The sequence below is a fragment of the Rosa chinensis genome, chromosome 2 (assembly GCF_002994745.2).
Source record: "Rosa chinensis cultivar Old Blush chromosome 2, RchiOBHm-V2, whole genome shotgun sequence".
NCBI lineage: Eukaryota > Viridiplantae > Streptophyta > Magnoliopsida > Rosales > Rosaceae > Rosa > Rosa chinensis.
In genome coordinates, this window is record NC_037089.1 from 67,586,440 (window position 1) to 67,605,672 (window position 19,233).

Genomic DNA, 19,233 nt, shown 5'->3' on the forward strand with positions numbered 1-19,233 from the left:
TTTTGCATCTTGGAAGGAACAAAACTAAATCATTAATTCACAGCACAGTACACTATTATGAAAGCAAAACTTTGTAGCATTGTTCTCAAAAGGGAAGTGATTAAACTTTCCAACATCATAACATTTCTTCAACAACTTTAAAGATAAAACGCATTCAATTCCATAGATAAAAATTCTAAGATTCTTCACTCTAGTCTAGTGACAAAGAAAGTCCTTGAAAAACAGAATTGACCAAGAAAAGCCCCGACCTAGTTCATTCTCCTAATAAGCTCATTGATGTAGTTCTCACGGTTTCCAGCATCTCCACCTTCAACATAATGGTTCCTCTTCTTCTTAAGACCACCCAATGGTGCCTTGAGCTTAAATGGCCACAGAAAGTTGTTGGCCTCCTTAAAATGAGGTCCAACTGTCAAGATCTCGTGAATAAGATCCTCAGTGCAGATAATGCCATGCTTGCCCAAACCCTGTGAGAGTTCCAAAACATGTTAGAATAACAGCAGAAATTTCTAGCAACATTACTAGCAACAAGCTTCACAAACCTGTTCAACAACAGAGTTATCAGTCAAGGCAATTCTCTGCTTGTTCAACTTGCCATAACCCCTCTTGTAAATCAATTCCTTGACACTCTTCAAGTTGGGGTATCTGAAATCATGCAACTCCTATTAGCCATACATTTATATGTTTACAGGTAAAAAAAGAGGGTTTAGATGTACACACCCATAAGTGACATATGGCTCAACCCTGTGAAGCATGTTCAAGGTGGCCTTGTTTACTTTCAGGAAGACACCATTGAATATCTGTTTCAGAAAACAAAGAATAGACAATATTGTTCAAGCTAATGTTTCAGACAATCTTCATTGGACAGTCACTGAATAAAGAAATACATTGTATTTTATGAATTATCAGTCTGCTGAACCCATGAGCACAGAGATTAACACTTCTCCAGAAATTAAAGTGCATGAAAACATGCATGCCTATATAAAAGTGAGAATCTCAAACTAGACAATGCTTAAATACATCAAGCGCACTAAAAATAACAAATTCTTATCTTCATACCCCTAGATGCATTTTCAACTTCTACCATGAAGGAATAGCAGATTCCAATCAACTACCAAACAAACAACACGGCTACAATGGAGGTAACCATCAATATTTCCAAAGGTATGAGAATTACCTGTCTCAAACGCAAAAGCTGCAAGATCTTCTTTGTCTTTGGATCAATGGCATTGATACTGAAAATAAATAAAAAAATAAAAGTATAAGGAAAAGAACCAGAACTATAAAGATCTCAATATATAAACAGTAAGCATCATGACCTACCCACGGATACGAATGATAAACAAGAGCTTAGACTCTGGCTCGACATAGAATCCTCCTTTCAGCCTTGCTTCACGCTTCAACCGGACCAATTCATTGTCCTATACAATGCACATAAGTAGTATGTTAACATGAAGACTAAACATAAAGGGCAAATCAATTCAAGAAAGCAGAGTGAAAATTAATATAATAAACCAAACAAGATGCACCTTCTCTGCGTACTCCTTGGTGTACTGTTTGGATTTGTTGTAAATAAGCTTCCTATTCTCAGAGTTCAATTTCTTGGCAGCTTCTAGCCCCTGCTTCTTTGCCAAGGCCCATTCCTCCTCTCTCTTCCTCTTCTTTAGGACAGACTCTGGAACCACAACCTTGACTGCTTCACCCATCTCTGCAAATGTCGATAGCAGTCAAACGAATGTACTTTCACTACAAACCTAATTTCAATGCAAACCCACTACTCAAAACAACATCTCTGAGGACAGTGTTTGTTTCACACACCCTAATCAAAAGGGTGGTTCAAAATATTGAAACAAAAACACCAAAAATGAATGAAGCTAAAGAGTATATACGATGGACTCACTTCAATTCAGTGTAACACCAGACCATACATAAATAAGGAAAGATATCAATCTCTTCAGTGAAGAACCCTAGGAACCTCACTTGATTCATAAAAGAAACCAACTTTCTCCCCAAAAATTTCAAATACGCGAATCAAAACAAAGCTCTAAATCATAAACAGATCCAAAATTGCAAGAACAAGTTGCTTGAAGCTGTCGATTTGAAGATTGAATGGCATGAAATCGAAATGAAGAGAGAGATTGGCACTCACCGAGCTGAGGTCGCCGCGGCTTCGAATGGTGAGGGTTGAGGGCTTTATCGGCGGGCTAAGAATGTTACGAGTGAAAGTTTAGGGTTTTGTAGTATTTGTTTGCGTTTCGTTGACGGTCAGGATTTTAGTAGGGAATGGCGAAACGTATCGTCCGTTCATTTTGGGGTTAAAATTTGGTAGTGAACTGGGTTGGGCTAATTGCGTAATTAAGTTGAGAATTTGGTTACTAAACTTTTGTTTTATAATATTCTAGCCCAAACTTTAGTTGCAATTGTGGACATTGGCCGAGTTTGATTTCACTATACACATTAATTTGGAGGCAAATTTTGTTGTTGATAAATTAAGCCATCATCATGGCATGGAAGATTTTTTTTTTTTCGTTTAATTGTCTCTCATTTTTAGTGTCTCTAGCATATCATTTGAATCAACAAAATAGTTTGTTGTCATTGTTCTGTTTTATATTTTATTCTTGTGTATTAAAAAATAAAAATAAATTTGATTTTTCACATCTAACTACATTTTAAGAGATTAAATGAATTAATTTTAACGATAATTTTACAATTTTTTTTTTCTTTTTTAGTTAAGCTCTTGAACGAGGCAAAGTTTACAGCATAACAGCATCGCCACCGCACGATTAAGATTGATGACTATTGACGACACCAATCCTAGCCGTCTACATCACTTTTCTTCATGTGCAAGTGTTGTGCAACACCTTTAATGGTGATTTCAACCGTCGATTACTTTCATTATACTTTAGTGGTGACTTGCTTTTCATTATACTTTTATAATGGATCTGTCTCTTCGATTGCCTAACTAGTCATAGATGGAGATGGTCCTTGGTTGATCACCACTTAGGAGACTAGTGGATGAGTATTATTTTTGAGCTATATGACTCCTAAATATCCAAAGTGATAAAAAATAAATTAAAAAAACTCTCTATTATTTTTTGTTAATTTAAAATATTTTTACTTTTTTCATTGTTTAATGATGTGAACACAAAACTAACTAAAATAGAGATAACTAGGGCTGGGCACGGTCCCAGATTGGCATTGAATTTCCAGGGACCAAGATCGACAGAGCAACTTCGAGCCTGTTTTGAACATGTAGAGTACCGAAACCGGCCTAAACCCGGACCGAGACAATACGGTCCGGTTTCTCCTGGCTTTCGATTTCGGACATCAGTCGAGACAGCCGGAGCTCATCACCCCCAGAAGCAGACCTTCAACTTGGAAGCTGGTTTTGGAATCTGATCAACTAGGGACAGAGAGAGAGAGAGAAAAGGTTGCGGCTTTGATAGGGTTGCTGCACTAGGAAGAAAAGCCATTGATCTAAATCTCTAGATTTAGCAGGAGAAGCGAGCTCCGGCGACGTGGATCCACTTGGTCGGCGCCGTTAAAAGCGTGGCTAATGTGGAGGAGATCAAGATGCGTTTGGGGAAGTAGGCACTGTGCATTGAGGAACTGAGTAGAGGAACTAGTGGGGAGGAACTGAGGAACTACCGAACTGAGGGAAGAGACAGATGAGGAAGAAGACAAAGAATGAGGAAAAGTGAAGAAGAATGAGATAAAGAGGAGACCGGATGATTGATAAAAAAATTAAAAAGATTAAAGAATGAGGCATAATAAATAAAAAAACATATACATATTTGATATTTTAATGAAGTATTTGGGCCCAACGGGTTTTTACACATTTTAAAATCCAGAATCGGGATCGGACCGGCAAGTATGAGTATTGGGACCGAATCAGACCGAAAGCAGTCATTTTTAGTGTAAAACCCAGCCCAGACCGGATCAGTTCCTTCCGGTTTTTCAGTCATTTAAAAGTGATCAAATAAAATAACTTTTTAACTATTTTGACTAAAATTTGACTAACAAAATTACCAACCTTACTAAAGATACTTTAACATGAAGCCATATTAACTCAAACACATTCAATATTACTAGTAGCCTGTGCTCTCTTCAATGATAGCTTCACTAAAATATCTTCAAAGGCAACTTCATTGAAATCTTGAAATGACCAATCTTTCGTCAAGCTCTCGCGTTGGTGTAGAATCGCTGTAAATCTGTATATAATTAGGATTCTTATTTAATTAGGATATCTTGTAATTATAGAAAATCTTGTAATTATGGAAAGATTGTTTCCTATTAGAGTTAGACTACGTACTCCTCTGTACTTGTATATATACCCCCATTGTGGGATGAATATTATCATCGAATTAACCCTGAATTGAAGTATTCTTTTCTACTTGGTATTAGAGCAGGTTCAACCTTTGAACTTATGCTGCATCCTTTGAATCTTGAATTATGAAGAACACCACAAACTGTTGCGTACCACCACCGTTAAAATCAAACCATCCCTGAATTTCAAACCACTATCACCCTACCTTTTTTCGGAAAAAGAATACAAACAAAAAAACTTTTTTTTTCAAAACATTCATATCCATCTTGAAACCTTAGAAAATCAAATCCTGCGAAAATCTTGAATTCCTCAATGGTGCAATAAGAAAAATAGGCTATAGGGCATTTGGTAACTACCAAATTTTCTATTATGGCTCAACTCAAACAGGGTCCTCCTCTAGGCTTCTCAGGACCTTCTCCACACTGTCCTTTAGGTAAACCAAATCCATATGCAAACAAAAAGTGCATTATCTATGGGGAATTAGGTCATAGCAAGGAACGGTGCTATGAAGTGATTGGTTACCCTGATTGGTGGGACTTCACCAAGAAACCGCAAAAAAATCTGGGCAAGGCCGTTATTGCTACTACAGAGGAAGTTTACCTAGACAATGCCTCCGCTAATGTAGCACAGTCAGGTATGAAGGGTAAGGTTACTTTTAATAGTACATGGATAATTGATACAGGCGCATTTGACCATATGACCAATGACCCTAGTCATGTGAAAAACCTTAGACGTTCCCCTCAAAATGTTGCCTCTACTGCTGATGGTACTCCAACTCTGGTCACTGGAGAAGGTTCTATTGCTTTATATGATACCTTAACCCTTGAATATGTCTTAGTTGTTCCATCACTAGCTTATAATCTCCTGTCTGTTGGTCAAATGATTTTAGCTCTTGCATGTATTGTGACCTTCTATTAATCTTTCTGTGTGTTTCAAGACATTCTGACTCGGCGGATTCTTGGTTATGGTGTTAGAAGGGGGAAATTATACTACCTGGATCTGATAGAGACTTAAGAGAAATAGAAGCATCTTTTGGGACAAGCTAATCAAATCAACGGGGTAGAGAATGCGAAGGAAGCTCTATGGTAATGGCATCGCCATTTAGGTCACCTATCTTTTAGTTATCTTAAGAAGCTGCAACCTCATTTGTTTTTAGTCGTCAGTGATTTGGATTTCCATTGTGACATTTGTGAATTGGCCAAGAGTCACCGTAGTTCATATTCACCAAGTCTTAATAAAAGTCTTGTTCTTTTCATGAAGATTCACTCTGATTTCTAAGGTCCTGCGAAAATTCCTTATCTTTTTGGAGCTCGGTATTTTGTAACGTTTATTGATAATTGCACTCGCATGACATGGGTGTCATTACTGAAGAATAAGAGTGATGTATTTGGGATGTTTACCGAATTTCACAAAATGGTGGCAACTCAGTATCAACAATCCATCAGAGTGTTTTAGTTTGACAATAGTGGAGAGTTTGTGAATGGCCCTATGATTGAGTTTTGCCGGTCAAATGGAATTAGTCATCAAACCTCCAATTCTTATACTCCTCAACAGAATGGTTTAGCAGAACAGAAGAACATGCAGTTGATGGAAGTTGTTCGTGCTTCCTTGTTTGGCATGAATGTACCTCGGTCCTATTGGGGAGAAGCAGTGAAATCAGCAGCATATCTTATCAATCGTACTCCTTCACGGGTGATTGAGTTTCAGAATCCTCATCAGAAGCTTCATACACTTTGGACCATCCATTCTATGCCTAATTTGGAGCCCCAGGTATTTGGGTGCACAGCTTATGTTCATATTCCCAAGCCTCAATGCAGCAAGCTTGATCCCCGTGCCCGTAAGTGTATATTTGTTGGTTATGCTGAATTCCAGAAGGGTTATCGATGTTAAGATCCTCTTAATGACACTATACATGTCTCTCTTAATGTTGCTTTTAGTGAATCCGAGCCTTATTATTCAGGGGGAGTTTCGGAGTCTTCCCTTCAGGGGGAGAGAGGTTGTGAAGGAAATCCTCGAGATTTATTTGAATTTGAAGAATTAGAAGCGTTGGAATCGAGATTTGGAGTTGGGAATTCTCCAGCACCAGTTGACAATGAAACTGAAATTGGGACAGTAGGAAATGAAAAAGTAAAAGAATCTGGGGATATTGAATCTATTGGCGGTGGACCAGTGGGGTCCCCAACTTACCAGGACAAATGCGGTGTAGGACCATCCCTTGAACAGAGCCGACGTCATGATCTGTCAAACAAGATAGACGCATCACGCCAAGAAGTCAGCTTGCATCCCCAAAGTGATAACGACGTCAACTTGCATCCCCAAAGTGACAACGACGTCAGTATGCATCCTCAAAGTGACAACGACGCTTCAATGCGTCTTAGAATATATGAAACGTCACAAGCTAACCAATTACCCATTGACCAGCCCAACTGTGATACACCTAAATGAAGAGAATATAATTCAGAGTTCTCATATCTCAGAGTTTTTCCCCCTCTCTACATCATTAACTGAAGAATCCGCTGTTCCTCCTCAAGTACCTTTAATTTCGAATGAATTATCTGGGGTAGATAATATTGATTCTAGGAAATCACAAAGGATTACCAAGGGTATTCCTAAGAAACAATATGAGCCAGACATCAAAGCCAAAGCTAAATATCCTGTAGCTAATTACATGTCTAACCATAGGTTTTCTGGGTCATGTGTACTTGTTGTTGATCAATTATCTACTGTATCTATTCCTAGTAACGTGCAGGATGCATTGATAGATCCAAAATGGACAAAGGCAATGAATGAAGAATTAGAAGCTCTTCAAAAGAATGCAACATGGGAGTTAGTACCTCTGCCGGCTGGGAAGAAGACTGTAGGATGTCATTGGGTGTTTACTGTGAAGGTTAATGCTGATGGAACTATTGATAGATACAAGGCGGGGTCGGTTGCCAAGGGATATACACAACTCTATGGGATTGATTATGAGGAAACTTTTGCACATGTAGCAAAGATCAATACTGTCTGAATTCTAATCTCACTTGCAGCAAACAAAGATTGGCCATTGCACCAGTTTGATGTGAAGAATGCGTTTCTTAATGGGAATTTGGAGGAAGAAGTATACATGGATGTGCCCCTAGGTGTTAAGAATCACCCAAGTGACATTAGCAAGGTGTGTAAATTGAAGAAATCTTTGTATGGCCTGAAGCAATCTCCAAGAGCTTGGTTTGGAAGGTTTTCAAAGTCCATGAAAGCCTTTGGGTACAAATAGAGCAATTATGACGATACCTTGTTTATCAAACGCAAGAATGGTAAGATTACAACTCTTATTGTGTATGTTGATGACATGATTGTTACAGGGGATGATCCAAAAGAGATGAATGAATTGCAAAAGTATCTGTCAAAGGAGTTTGAAATGAAGGATCTGGGACAACTTAAGTATTTTTTGGGTATTGAAGTTGCAAGGTCTAAGAAGGGGATTTTTCTTTCACAAATGAAGTATGTCCTTGATTTACTTGCTGAAACTGGGATGCTGGACTGTAGACCAATGGAGACGCCTATTAAGATGAATCACAGACTTGCTATTTATCCTGCTAAAGTTCCAACTGATAAAGGGATGTATCAACATCTTGCAGGAAGGTTGATTTATCTTTCACATACTAGACCAGATATTGCTTATGCTGTGAATGTTGTTAGCCAGTTTATGCATTGTCTTAGTGAAGAGCATATGGATGCAGTCTTTCGTATTTTGAGGTACTTGAAGATGGTGCTAGGTAAAGGGTTACTATTTGAGAAAAAAGATGAATTAGAAGTTGTTGGATATACATATGCAGATTGGGCTGGTGACAAAACTGACAGACGTTCTACATCTGGGTACTTTACTTTTGTTGGATGGAACCTTGTCACTTGGCGTAGCAGAAAGCAGAAAGTCGTTGCTAGATCAATTGCAGAAGCTGATTTTGAGGTATGGCACATAGAGTCTGTGAAATGTTATGGATCCGTAATGTCCTGAAAGACCTGGGTTACAAGCTTAAAAGGCCTATGGATTTGCATTGTGATAATATAGGTGCCATTGAGATTGCACATACTCAAGTTCAGCATGATAGAACAAAGCATGTGGAGGTTGACCGTCATTTTATTAAAGAAAATATTGACAGAAAGGTTATTCGCTTTCCATTTGTAAACTCAGAGGAGCAATTAGCTGATGTTCTCACTAAAGGAGTGTTCAGGAAAATATTCGACAGCTCGACTGACAAGTTGGGCATGATAGACATCTATGCACTAGGGCTGGGCTCGGGTCGGGCCGGGCCCGAAAATCAGTGAGACCGAGACCGAACCCGAAACTTTCGGTTCGGGCCGGTTCGGGCTTTTTGTAAACTGAAAACCGACAGAACCCGAACCCATTCGGTCCGGTTCGGTTTTCGGGTTTTTTTGGCCCAAAATGTCAGTTCTGCCTGTTTTGCCTGTTTTGTCAGTTTTGGTACCTGGAAGATTGGAATGCATATCAAATTATAATGCTGTGAAATAAACTCATTAACATAACTATAATATTCTCCCTCCATACCCAGCTTTGATCACAAACACAACAATCAAAGGGTGTTCTAGAAACATATAGAAACTCAAAATTAAAACCCAGACCACTATTGCCAACCTGATCAACCTTACTCAAACCAACCTTCAATTTCTATCAAAACCCAACTCAAATTGAAAAAAAAAAAAAAAGTTCATCCCTTTCATCAACATTCACAATCAAAAATAATCACAGACTCAGACATACATAGAAATGAATGGACTTGAGAAGGAAAAAGGACCATCACGTGCTCACTTAATCAAATTGATCTCCAATTTCTAACACAACCCAACTCAAATTGGAAAAAAAAAGTTCCGTCTTTTCACCACAATTATTTTCACACATGTTCCACCTCTGATCACAAACACAACAACCAAAAGGGTGTTCTAGAAACATTCAGAACTTTCAAGACAAAACCCAAAACGCTATTTCTACGTTCTATCAACATAGAACATTGATCTTCAATTTCCAACAAAAACCCAACTCCAATTGACCAAAGTTCAGACCTTTCATCAACATTCACAATCAAAACAATCTAAATGTATATACTTTGAGAGAGGAATACAAAGACCATTACTCACTCACTCACTGGCGCTCAAGTTGCAGTGTGAGGCTCTCTTGCTCTCTAACCCAATATAAAAACACATAATCAGAGATGACTGGGGGGGCTTACCTGGCGAGCTCAAATCAGACCCAGAAAACCCAAAGAAACAAGCTTTTTCCAAAATCCCACATCTGAGGCTCGGACTTGCCCCAAGTCGGCGACGGCGAAATCGAGAGCTGTAACAGTGACTGTGACGAAAAATTGAGCAGCCAAATGCCCACAGATCTTGTTCTTGTTTCGATTTAAGCAGAAATTGAAGGGTGAGGGAGGAGAGACTGAGAGAGAGAGAGATAGACAACTCAGAGAAGGGTGAGGGAGGGACTGAGAGAGTGAAAGGGAGATTTCAGATTTCAATGAAGGTTTATCAATTTCTGAAATTTGGGGCTTAGACTGAGAATCTGAGATGGTATCGACAAGCAAAGAGCCAAAGAGAGGGAGGCTGAGGTCGAGTTAGTCGACTGGAGGAGTGTAGCCTTTACTCCTTTAGGGTTGTTTAATTTTTTTTTTTAATATTTAACTTATTATTATAACACCCAATTATGGACTGACATGTGGCAACTGCTACAGTATTCGGGTCGGTTCGGGCTTTCGGGCCCTGAAAATATGAAACCCGAGACCGAACCGATTATATGAATTCGGGTCGAGCTTTAGACCGAACCGAAAATTTCAATTCTAAAACCGAACCGAATCGGGCTTTTTTCCTCTATTCGGGTCGGGTTCTCGGTCTTTCGGGTCCGGACGCCCACCCCTACTATGCACCAACTTGAGGGAGAGTGTAGAATCGCTGCAAATCCGTATGTAATTAAAATTCTTATTTAATTAGGATATCTTGTAATTATAGAAAATCCTATAATTATGGAAAGATTGTTTCCTATTAGAGTTAGACTACTCTTTTGTACTTGTATATATACCCCCATTGTGGGATGAATATTATCATCGAATTAACCCTAAATTGTATTCTTTTCTACTTTTGGCTTTGTTTTCCTTCCGTTGTAGATAAGGGTTTGCTGCTCTAGTACTCTCTAGTCAAGGTCGATGATGTAGGATAGTTGCGATGTGTTAGTTGTTTGATTGCATTAATTCATTGGATCTTAGACATGTTTTATTTGTTATCAGAGTTTTGATAGGTCGTCAAGTGTCTTTGAAGTCAATCACGTCGGTTACGAGCTAAGGCTTGCTACTAAAGAAAGAGATATATGTCAATTAATACTAATGGTAGGTTGTCCCGAGCCTAGTGACAAATATGCCGATGGTGCAGGACTGGGAATCAATTGTGCGTTATTCCATCGGCATGCTTGCAAGCAAGCGTCCGTGTTTAACTTCAGGGTTGGCCTATGAGTGAGAGCAAGCCTTTAGGTCGTCCCAAACGACCATCGACGAACCATCAAAGTTAGAATCAGTAAGGAAGATACTTGAGGCCAAGATGGTAAGGCTTGCGTTCGCTAATACAACACTGGGCTTACCACACCATCAGTAATGGTTTCTACTAGGCTAGTGGACAACTGGACACCAAAGATTGGTCAGTAAAGTCAATAGCTGCGGCTTACATACTATTTTCTTGTTGCTGTCCTTTGGAGGCGTGATTCTCACCAATAAAATCTTGGTGCCTAGCTCATGTGGTCAGACAATGAGACCAACACTCGCTATATTTTTCATTGGTGACTTAAACAATATTATTCAATATATTTCATTTAAAAATAAATTAGCATGGAAAACTTGATTATTTTGAATATCAAAACATTTAAATACAATTCCTCCTAGACTAGAAGAATCCAAAGGAAACTTAATTTTCAAGTTGATGACCGTCTTCTTTCTTATAAAATTAGATATTGCTCTCATTTATCGATCTTCTCTGGTCATTGAACTGCAAGTATAGTGTACAACGTTCATATCTATCTCTTAAAAGCAAATAACACACTTAGAAAGTATCCACTTTAAATGAAAAAAATTTCGGCAAGAAACTTAAAACAAACAATTATCATTCACATTAACTACATAGTAAAGGCTGGTTTGAGCTCATAAACTAAAGATCAATTGTCACGGTAAAACATATAAGCTATAACATGAAGCTAGAAACTAGGTTATATTGAACAATAGTTTGTTCTATGCATCAAGTTTTTTAAGCACTTGCAATTATAGTCATATATATGAATGGTGATATTAGCCCACTTTTGTGGAGGCTGCAAATTTACTGACTCTTATCCCTTCATTTCATAATCAAACTTGTAATTATATATATATATATATATATATATATATATATATAAAATAAAATAAAATAAAATAAAATAAAGAAAGGGTTTGGATGTTGGTGATGACCTACGTACCAAACAGACAAGATTGTCTTTTACTTGGTTAGCTCGCCTTGACTTGGGCCTCTACATTTTCTTTTTTGACATTAATTATTGGTGCCTCAAATTGGACCTGTTGCTGTTGCTGTGGATTTTTGAGGCTCTTCAAGATTCGATTTTAACCTGCTCCAGATTTGATAGGTAAATAACTAAATATATTACAAACAAACAAAGACCATTCGGCGTTGTTATCAGTATAAAACTATACATTTTCCTGTATTGCGCACATTCATACAAACAGCATAAGATGAGTTTCAAGGAAGTAGCTAAAAGGCCTCATGCAGTATGCATTCCAATGCCGTTTCAAAGCCATATAAAGGCAATGCTCAAACTAGCAAAACTCCTCCACCACAGAGGTCTTCATATAACCTTTGTCAACACACTGTTCAACCATAAACGCTTTCTTCAATCTCTAGGACCTAACTCCCTTGATGGCTTGCCTGATTTTCGGTTCGAAACCATTCCAGATGGCCTTCCAAGTTCAGATGAATGTGTGAATCAAGACGTCTATTTGCTTTGTGGTGCTGTCAGGAAAAATTTCTTAGCTCCGTTTCAAGACCTCCTCAAGAAACTCAATGAAACTGCAATTACTTCCCACAGTACTAATCCTCCGGTGACTCGGATAATAGCAGACGGTTGGAATCCCTTTGTCTTCAGAGCAGCAGAAACAAATCGAATCCCTGTTACACTCTTCTTTCCTGTTGCTGCAAGCAGCTTCATGGGATTTGCACAATATCCCGCTTTGATGGAAAAAGGATTAGCACCACTCAAAGGTGAGAAATGGTTTTAATAATTTTATGATTATTTCTACTTCCAGTTTGTTATCTTCACTCCTTCCGCTGTGTTATTTTATAATCGCAACATATGTTGCACTCTAGCGCAGGATGACATCCTAGGATTTGGAATAACAGCTGCATGCTTTGACTTTAACTAGTAGCTAGCTAATTTCTTCCTCTCTCTCTCTTTTTATTTATTTATTTATTTATTTTTATTTTTAACATATAGACGAGAGCTGTTTCACAAACGGGTATTTGGACAAGGTCATAGATTGGATTCCAGGACTGAAAGATATCCGATTAAGGGATCTCCCGACCAACTTTCAAGTCACAAATCCTGATGACGGCTTCTGGAACCACTGCTTGGAAGCAATTGAAGGAGTTCAAAAAGCTGAAGCTGTTGTTCTTCATACTTATGATGCATTGGAGCATCATGTTTTGGAATCTCTCTCGTCTACGCTTCATCCACATGTTCATGCCATTGGCCCTCTCCAATTACTCCTTAATCAGATACCAGAACACCCTTTGAACCCTATGGGTTACAGTCTATGGAAAGAAGAAACCGAGTGCCTCCAATGGCTCAACTCCAAAGCGCCAAATTCAGTTGTTTATGTGAACTTCGGCAGTTTAACGATCATGACATCGAACAATCTTGTAGAGTTTGCTTGGGGACTTGCAAATACCAAGCTTCCCTTCTTTTGGGTAATTAGACCTGATTCAGTTGCTGGTGAATCGGCTATTTTGCCACCAGAGTTTGTGGCTGAAACCAAACAAAGAGGTCTAATAGCAAGTTGGTGCCCACAAGAGCAAGTGCTTAACCACCCAGCAGTTGGAGGGTTTTTAACACACAGCGGTTGGAATTCAATGATTGAGAGTGTGACTGCAGGAGTGCCTATGTTGTGCTGGCCAGTCTGCTCAGACCAACAAACAAATACCTGGTCTGCTTGCAATGAATGGGGAATTGGCATTGAGATCATCAGTAATGAAGTGAAGAGAGACGAAATAGAGAAGCTTGTTAAACAGGTGATGGAGGGAGAGAAGGGTAAACAAATGAGAAATAAGGTGATGGAGTGGAAGCTACTTGCAGAAGAAGCAACCACTCCACATGGTTCTTCATCCATAAACTTGGATAATTTAGTGAATCAAATGTTACTATGAGAAGAAGCTAGATGTTACAGATGAACTCAATAAACTAGCTTGCGCTATGTTAATTGCGCCTATCTTTACTTTACTTAGATTGTTTCATGTTGGTCTAAATGTTCCTTCCCATATAGGTGTGTTCTTTCCCATACTGAAATTAGAAAGTGAGTTCCAAGGAGGTAGCTAATAATTAGCCTCATGTTGTTTGTATCCCAATTCCTGTTCAAAGCCATATAAAGGCAAAGCTTATATTATTAAAACTCCTCCACCATAAAGGTTTTCACATAACCTATGTCAACACAGTGTTCAACCACAAACGCTTTCTCAAATCTCTAGGATCGAACTCTTTAGATGGCTTACCTTACTTTCAGTTCAAGACCATTCCAGATGGTCTTCCTGCTTCAGATGGGGATGCTACCCATAAGACCTCGGTTTACTTGGTGAATCCATCATGAAAAATTTCCTAGCTCCATTTCGTGACCTCGTCATAAAACTCAATAATAATGTCACTGCAGCAACTTCCACCAATATTAGTAATCCTCCAGTGACTTGCATTGCTTAAGATGGTCTCATGCTGTTTGCAACCAAAGTTGCTGAAGAAATTGGAATCCCTAGCCTATAGCACTATATTTTCCATTTGCAGCACATGCACCTTCATGGGCTATAAACAATATCCCGCTTTGGTTGAAAAAGGTCTTGCACCACTCAAAGTTACTGAAAATATAGTTGACTATATATCGAAGCGTGTACTGTTTTAAGTTCATTATATATTTCTTCTTTTCTAAATGTGCATGTAGATGAAATACTCTAGAAAAAAAATTTAAATGAAACCAACAAGTCATTTCTATGATTGAGTACCTTGATATAGGATCAGTAAAGGTCTTGATGTATTTAGATTAAATTTCTTATTATATGCAATTGCTAATTAGTCTTGAGAGTAGTAATAATAAGGGTGACCTGCTGGGAATTCCTCATAACAATTAAAGATTATGCAAATTAGTAATTTAAGAAAACAACGACAACTTTTATTGATCATGCAAACTAGTAAGTAAAAATTTGAGTAACAATCTTGGCAATGTGCTATCTCTGGAGATTGCTTAATTTCAACTTTTTTTTTTTTTTATAGAAAACAACGGCAAAGTTTTATTGATCATGCAAACTAGTAAGTAAAAATTTTGAGTATCAACTTTACTCAAAATTAGGGGAAGGGAGCTTCTATTCATACCTCCAAAATTGGCAATTGGACCTCTTTTTTTTCTTCAAGTTATAGTTGACTTTATCAACCCATGTCAAATTACCAATAAAGACAAAAAATAAGGGAAAAAAAAATTCTCTTCTTACCTCCATGAAACAGTACAGAGTCTTCAACTTAAAAGAAAACTTTCTCCTACAACGTAAACCCTAAAATATACATCAAATTCTATGGAAGAAATTGATGATGCCGTAATTGAGCTAAGCATCCTTTTGGAGTCTTCACACAAGGTATGAGTTTAGATGTTTTAATTATGTTCTTTTTTTTCACTATCTCGATTACAAGGTATGGCTCAAGAAACTTCAATTAACCACTCTCAATGAATGTCGTTACCCTATACATGTGATTAATAGGGATTTTTTGGGTGCATAAGTGGAACGATGGATGAAGATTTTAACTACTCTTGTTTTTCAATAGGAACAGGTCAATGCGCAAATTTTTGTTTAACTTGAGTAATTGTTGATTTGTTGAATGGCTGTTCAAATATGTATGTATAGGTAATTATTAGGTTCCTGCACATGCTTTGTCATGGTTTTAAGGTTGGTAGAGTGCAATTTCATTAATTGTGATCGATCAAGTTGTTATAGTACTGTAGTACAATGGAATGGTTTAATGTCTATGGTTTATGCCTCCAAGACAATATATCTTGGTGTTCAGAGAGTTTATTCCTAGTGTAATACTATAATATATATAGTAATTATATAACATGGTTTATTCCTAGTGTAATACTATAATAGTAAAGCTAAAGTATGTATAGCCCTGGCAATTAAGCAAGTACTTTACTCGCTTTGTTTCTGATTTCTGATTACTTCATGCCTTAATTAGCATTGATACATTGTTACCTTCTAGGAATTGATCAAATTAGTTTATTTAACTTCAGGAACAGTAACAAGAAGACAATGAATCTAGTCAAAGTGGAGTTAGTTTGGAGACCATAGAAAACTATACCAACCAATTTACAACTAATCAGGTGAGTGATGAATACTATTACGAGTTGTATATTGAAAGCTGTAAATTATATATATATATATATATATATATATATAGACACAGACATAGACGGAGACGCACACACCATTGTACATGATAAAACCTGTTGAAGTAGTATATACTTTATAGATCCCACTACTCATAAGCTGGATAACATTGAATGGATTGAAAGGTTTCAATGCCCAGCACTATGCATGTTATCTCATTATTAGTTACTGTAACTGAAGGAAGTCCTACGTCCTAACTACGCATCAAGTGAAAAAAGTGTTGTTGAATAAGGAAAGTGATGCTACCATGTCTTTGGAAGATGATTTTCTTGTTTTCTTGTTTGTTTTCTTATTTGTTTAATTTTGGTTATTGACTATGTCCTTTTTTTTTCTTACTTGGATCAAGTGTTATATGCAAATTAAAGTCCAAAGTGGTTTGTGCAGATTTTCGAGAGTAAAGATGCATTACTTCAATGGGTCCGTTCTGTTGGCAGGAAGAATAATATGGTGATTATCATTAGGAGGTCTGATACAGGTGTCGGGAATAAGAAAAAAAGACCTAAATTGAGATTTTGTTGTGAACGGGGTGGTGACTATAAGCGAGTTGTGAAATCCAGCACCAATACTGAAAAGTCTAATGCAGAGAGCAAGGAAAAAGCTTATGGATCTAGTAAAAAGAAAGAGCGTCCAAGGGCTAGTGGTACAAAAAAATGTGGGTGTCCATTCGCATTGAGGGGCATAAATATTGTTGGAGACGAATGGATGTTAGAGGTGACATGTGGAGTACATAATCATCCTCATTCTCAATATCTTCATGGTCATTCTTATGCTGGGAGATTATCTAAGGAAGAACATGTTATGGTAGTAGACATGACAAATAGTTTGATGAAACCGAAGGACATTTTGACTGCCTTGAAGAAACGAGATCCAGAAAATGTAACAATCATGAAGACGATATATAATGTGACGAAAGTGCATAGAATGAAACTAATGGCCGGACGATCGCAAATGCAAAGTTTGCTACAGAAGTTGTCAGAACACAATTATATTGAGCACCATAGGAGCGAAGGTAATATTGTAACTGACATATTTTGCTGTCATCCTTATAGTCTTCAAATTTTACGTACGTTTCCTCATGTACTTATCATGGATTGTACCTACAAAACCAATAGATATAGTTTTCTACTTTTTGAGATTGTGGGGGTAACATCCACTGAGATGACCTTTAATGTTGCATTTGTCTACATCTTAAAAGAGACAAAAGACAATTACACATGGGCTTTGAGTAGGTTGAGAACTCTTCTAGATCATTGTACTCCCAGTGTTTTTGTGACGGACCGTGAATTAGCACTAATGAATAGTATAAGCAAAATATTTCCTGATTCCCGACATCTCTTGTGTAAATAGCACATCAACCGAAACGTGATGAAAGAATGCAAGAAAAAGTTTGCGATAACAGAAATGTGGAATATGTTTCTCAATGCTTGGAACACTGTTGTTGGTTCTACAACTGAAAGTGAGTACTGGGCAAACCTGAAGGAATTTGAATCTCAATTTAGTACATATCCTGATGAGCTTCATTACTTAAAGAGAACTTGGTTAGACAACTACAAAGAGTGATCTGTAGTTGCATGGACAGATACTTGCATGCATATTGGTACCACAACTTCTAACCGGTAATGTTTAGGTGAATTTTTTTGTTATATTAAGTCACTTAAATTCTATAGTATTTACGTAGTGAACTCTATGACTTTTGTTTTGAGTAGGGTGGAAAGTGCACATGCAAAGTTAAAGAGGCAACTGAATTCTAGCCAGTTGGACTTTAATATTTCATGGGACCATACACACTCATTGATAGAGTTGCATCATACAGATATCAAGGCATCTTTTGAGAAAAGTAGGTGTTTTTTGCAACATGATTTTAAGCATGAGTACTTGAAGGAGTTAATAAGTTATGTGTCTATCACGGCCTTGAACAAAATAGTGTGTGAAGCTAATAGGTAATTTGTTTTTTTTTTTCCTATATATATTCATTTTAATTACATAAATTAACTCATTCATTAAATTTCATCAACTGTAGGGCTGATTAAATGAAGAAAGATGTCTCTTGTTGTGGTTGTGTGATACGCATTACACATGGTTTACCTTGTGCGCATGAGATTGCAGAGTACAAACGCTCCAACTAGCCTATTCATATTGATGCAGTTCATAATCATTGGAGACAGTTGGGTATCAATCAAGCCATGCATAATGACACCGAAGAAAAGGTTCCGGTAAAACAACATATGCTTCGATTAGAGACATGGATTAAACAGCAAAATGATGAAGATAGACAACATTTATTGATAAAAATTGATGAGTTGATGAATCCAGGTAGTACTTTTCTAACAGAACATGTAGAGAGGGCAAAAATGAAAGGGCGTCCACACAAGACTGACACTAGTACTCGTCGTTTGCAATCTGGCTTTGAGATTGAAAATACTCTTTCAGGTCCTAACAGTCACTCACATGCACCTACTGTTTATGAAGTTGGTCAAGATGTTCCCCATGGTCCTATTATATCAATTCAGAATACCACATCAAGTAAGAAACCTAAGGATTGTACAACTAAAATTAAGGTACAAATGGCTTCTTTTTTTTTTTCCTCGCACATTTAATATTTCACTTTTTATCCTAACAAAAATTTTGTGCTCACTTTACAGAGCCCAGCAGATACTAGATTTGCCCTTTCGAATAAATATAATTTGCAATTTTGAGTTGGGATGCAGCCTTATATTGTAGGTGCATATGATGTTGAATCTGATGGCAACTGTGGATATAGAGTTGTGGCTTCAGCAATGGGTTTTGGTCGGAAATCCTGGCGCAAAGTTCGTAGGGATTTATTAAACGAGTTGCATAGTATGCGAGAACTGTATGTAATTCTCTTTGGTGGAACTGAGGTTGAGAAGGTTAAGCAGACGCTTAACCATTATGGCTCTGGAAATGCAACGGAAAAGTATTGGATGTACTTTCCCGAAATGGGGCATTTAATTGCAACATGTTATGGTGTAGTGGTAATATTTCTATCAGAAGGGCAACGCATAACATTCCTCCCCCTAGTAGAACACAAGATTGGGCAGTTCAGTAATGATGAGCTCAAAGAGATTGGAATTGGCCATGTGAACAAAAACCATTTTGTGCATGTATGTCATATTTCATTACTCTACATTTTCTTTTTTGTCCAACTTCTTTTGTGTTTTCACACGCTCACTATCTTG

The 19,233-nt window shown here is 37.6% G+C and overlaps 2 protein-coding genes across 2 annotated transcripts; one reads left to right on the top strand and one right to left on the bottom strand.

Annotated features, from left to right (window-relative positions):
• Positions 1-2,303, bottom strand: LOC112190596 (60S ribosomal protein L7-2). The gene is made up of 7 exons (XM_024330045.2): positions 2,147-2,303; positions 1,527-1,705; positions 1,321-1,418; positions 1,175-1,232; positions 718-797; positions 540-642; positions 1-464 (listed from the first exon to the last, which is right to left on the bottom strand). The coding sequence occupies exons 2-7, from the start codon at positions 1,701-1,703 to the stop codon at positions 249-251; spliced, it is 732 nt and encodes a 243-aa protein (XP_024185813.1). The 5' UTR covers positions 1,704-1,705; positions 2,147-2,303; the 3' UTR covers positions 1-248.
• A 9,761-nt stretch (positions 2,304-12,064) lies between these two features.
• On the top strand, positions 12,065-13,957 carry LOC112188243 (7-deoxyloganetin glucosyltransferase). The gene is made up of 2 exons (XM_024327324.2): positions 12,065-12,604; positions 12,837-13,957. Exons 1-2 carry the CDS (start codon positions 12,079-12,081, stop codon positions 13,763-13,765), a joined length of 1,455 nt encoding a protein of 484 aa, XP_024183092.1. The 5' UTR covers positions 12,065-12,078; the 3' UTR covers positions 13,766-13,957.
• Positions 13,958-19,233: the final 5,276 nt, after the last annotated feature.

Coding starts and splice junctions, on each gene's coding strand:
- LOC112190596 (XM_024330045.2), bottom strand. CDS start 1,703: ATGGGTGAAGCAGTCAAGGTTGTGGTTCCAGAGTCTGTCCTAAAGAAG. Junction 1,419..1,526: donor CCAAGGAGTACGCAGAGAAG/GTGCATCTTGTT, acceptor TGCATTGTATAG/GACAATGAATTGGTCCGGTT. Junction 465..539: donor ATAACTCTGTTGTTGAACAG/GTTTGTGAAGCT, acceptor GAACTCTCACAG/GGTTTGGGCAAGCATGGCAT.
- LOC112188243 (XM_024327324.2), top strand. CDS start 12,079: ATGAGTTTCAAGGAAGTAGCTAAAAGGCCTCATGCAGTATGCATTCCA. Junction 12,605..12,836: donor AGGATTAGCACCACTCAAAG/GTGAGAAATGGT, acceptor TTTAACATATAG/ACGAGAGCTGTTTCACAAAC.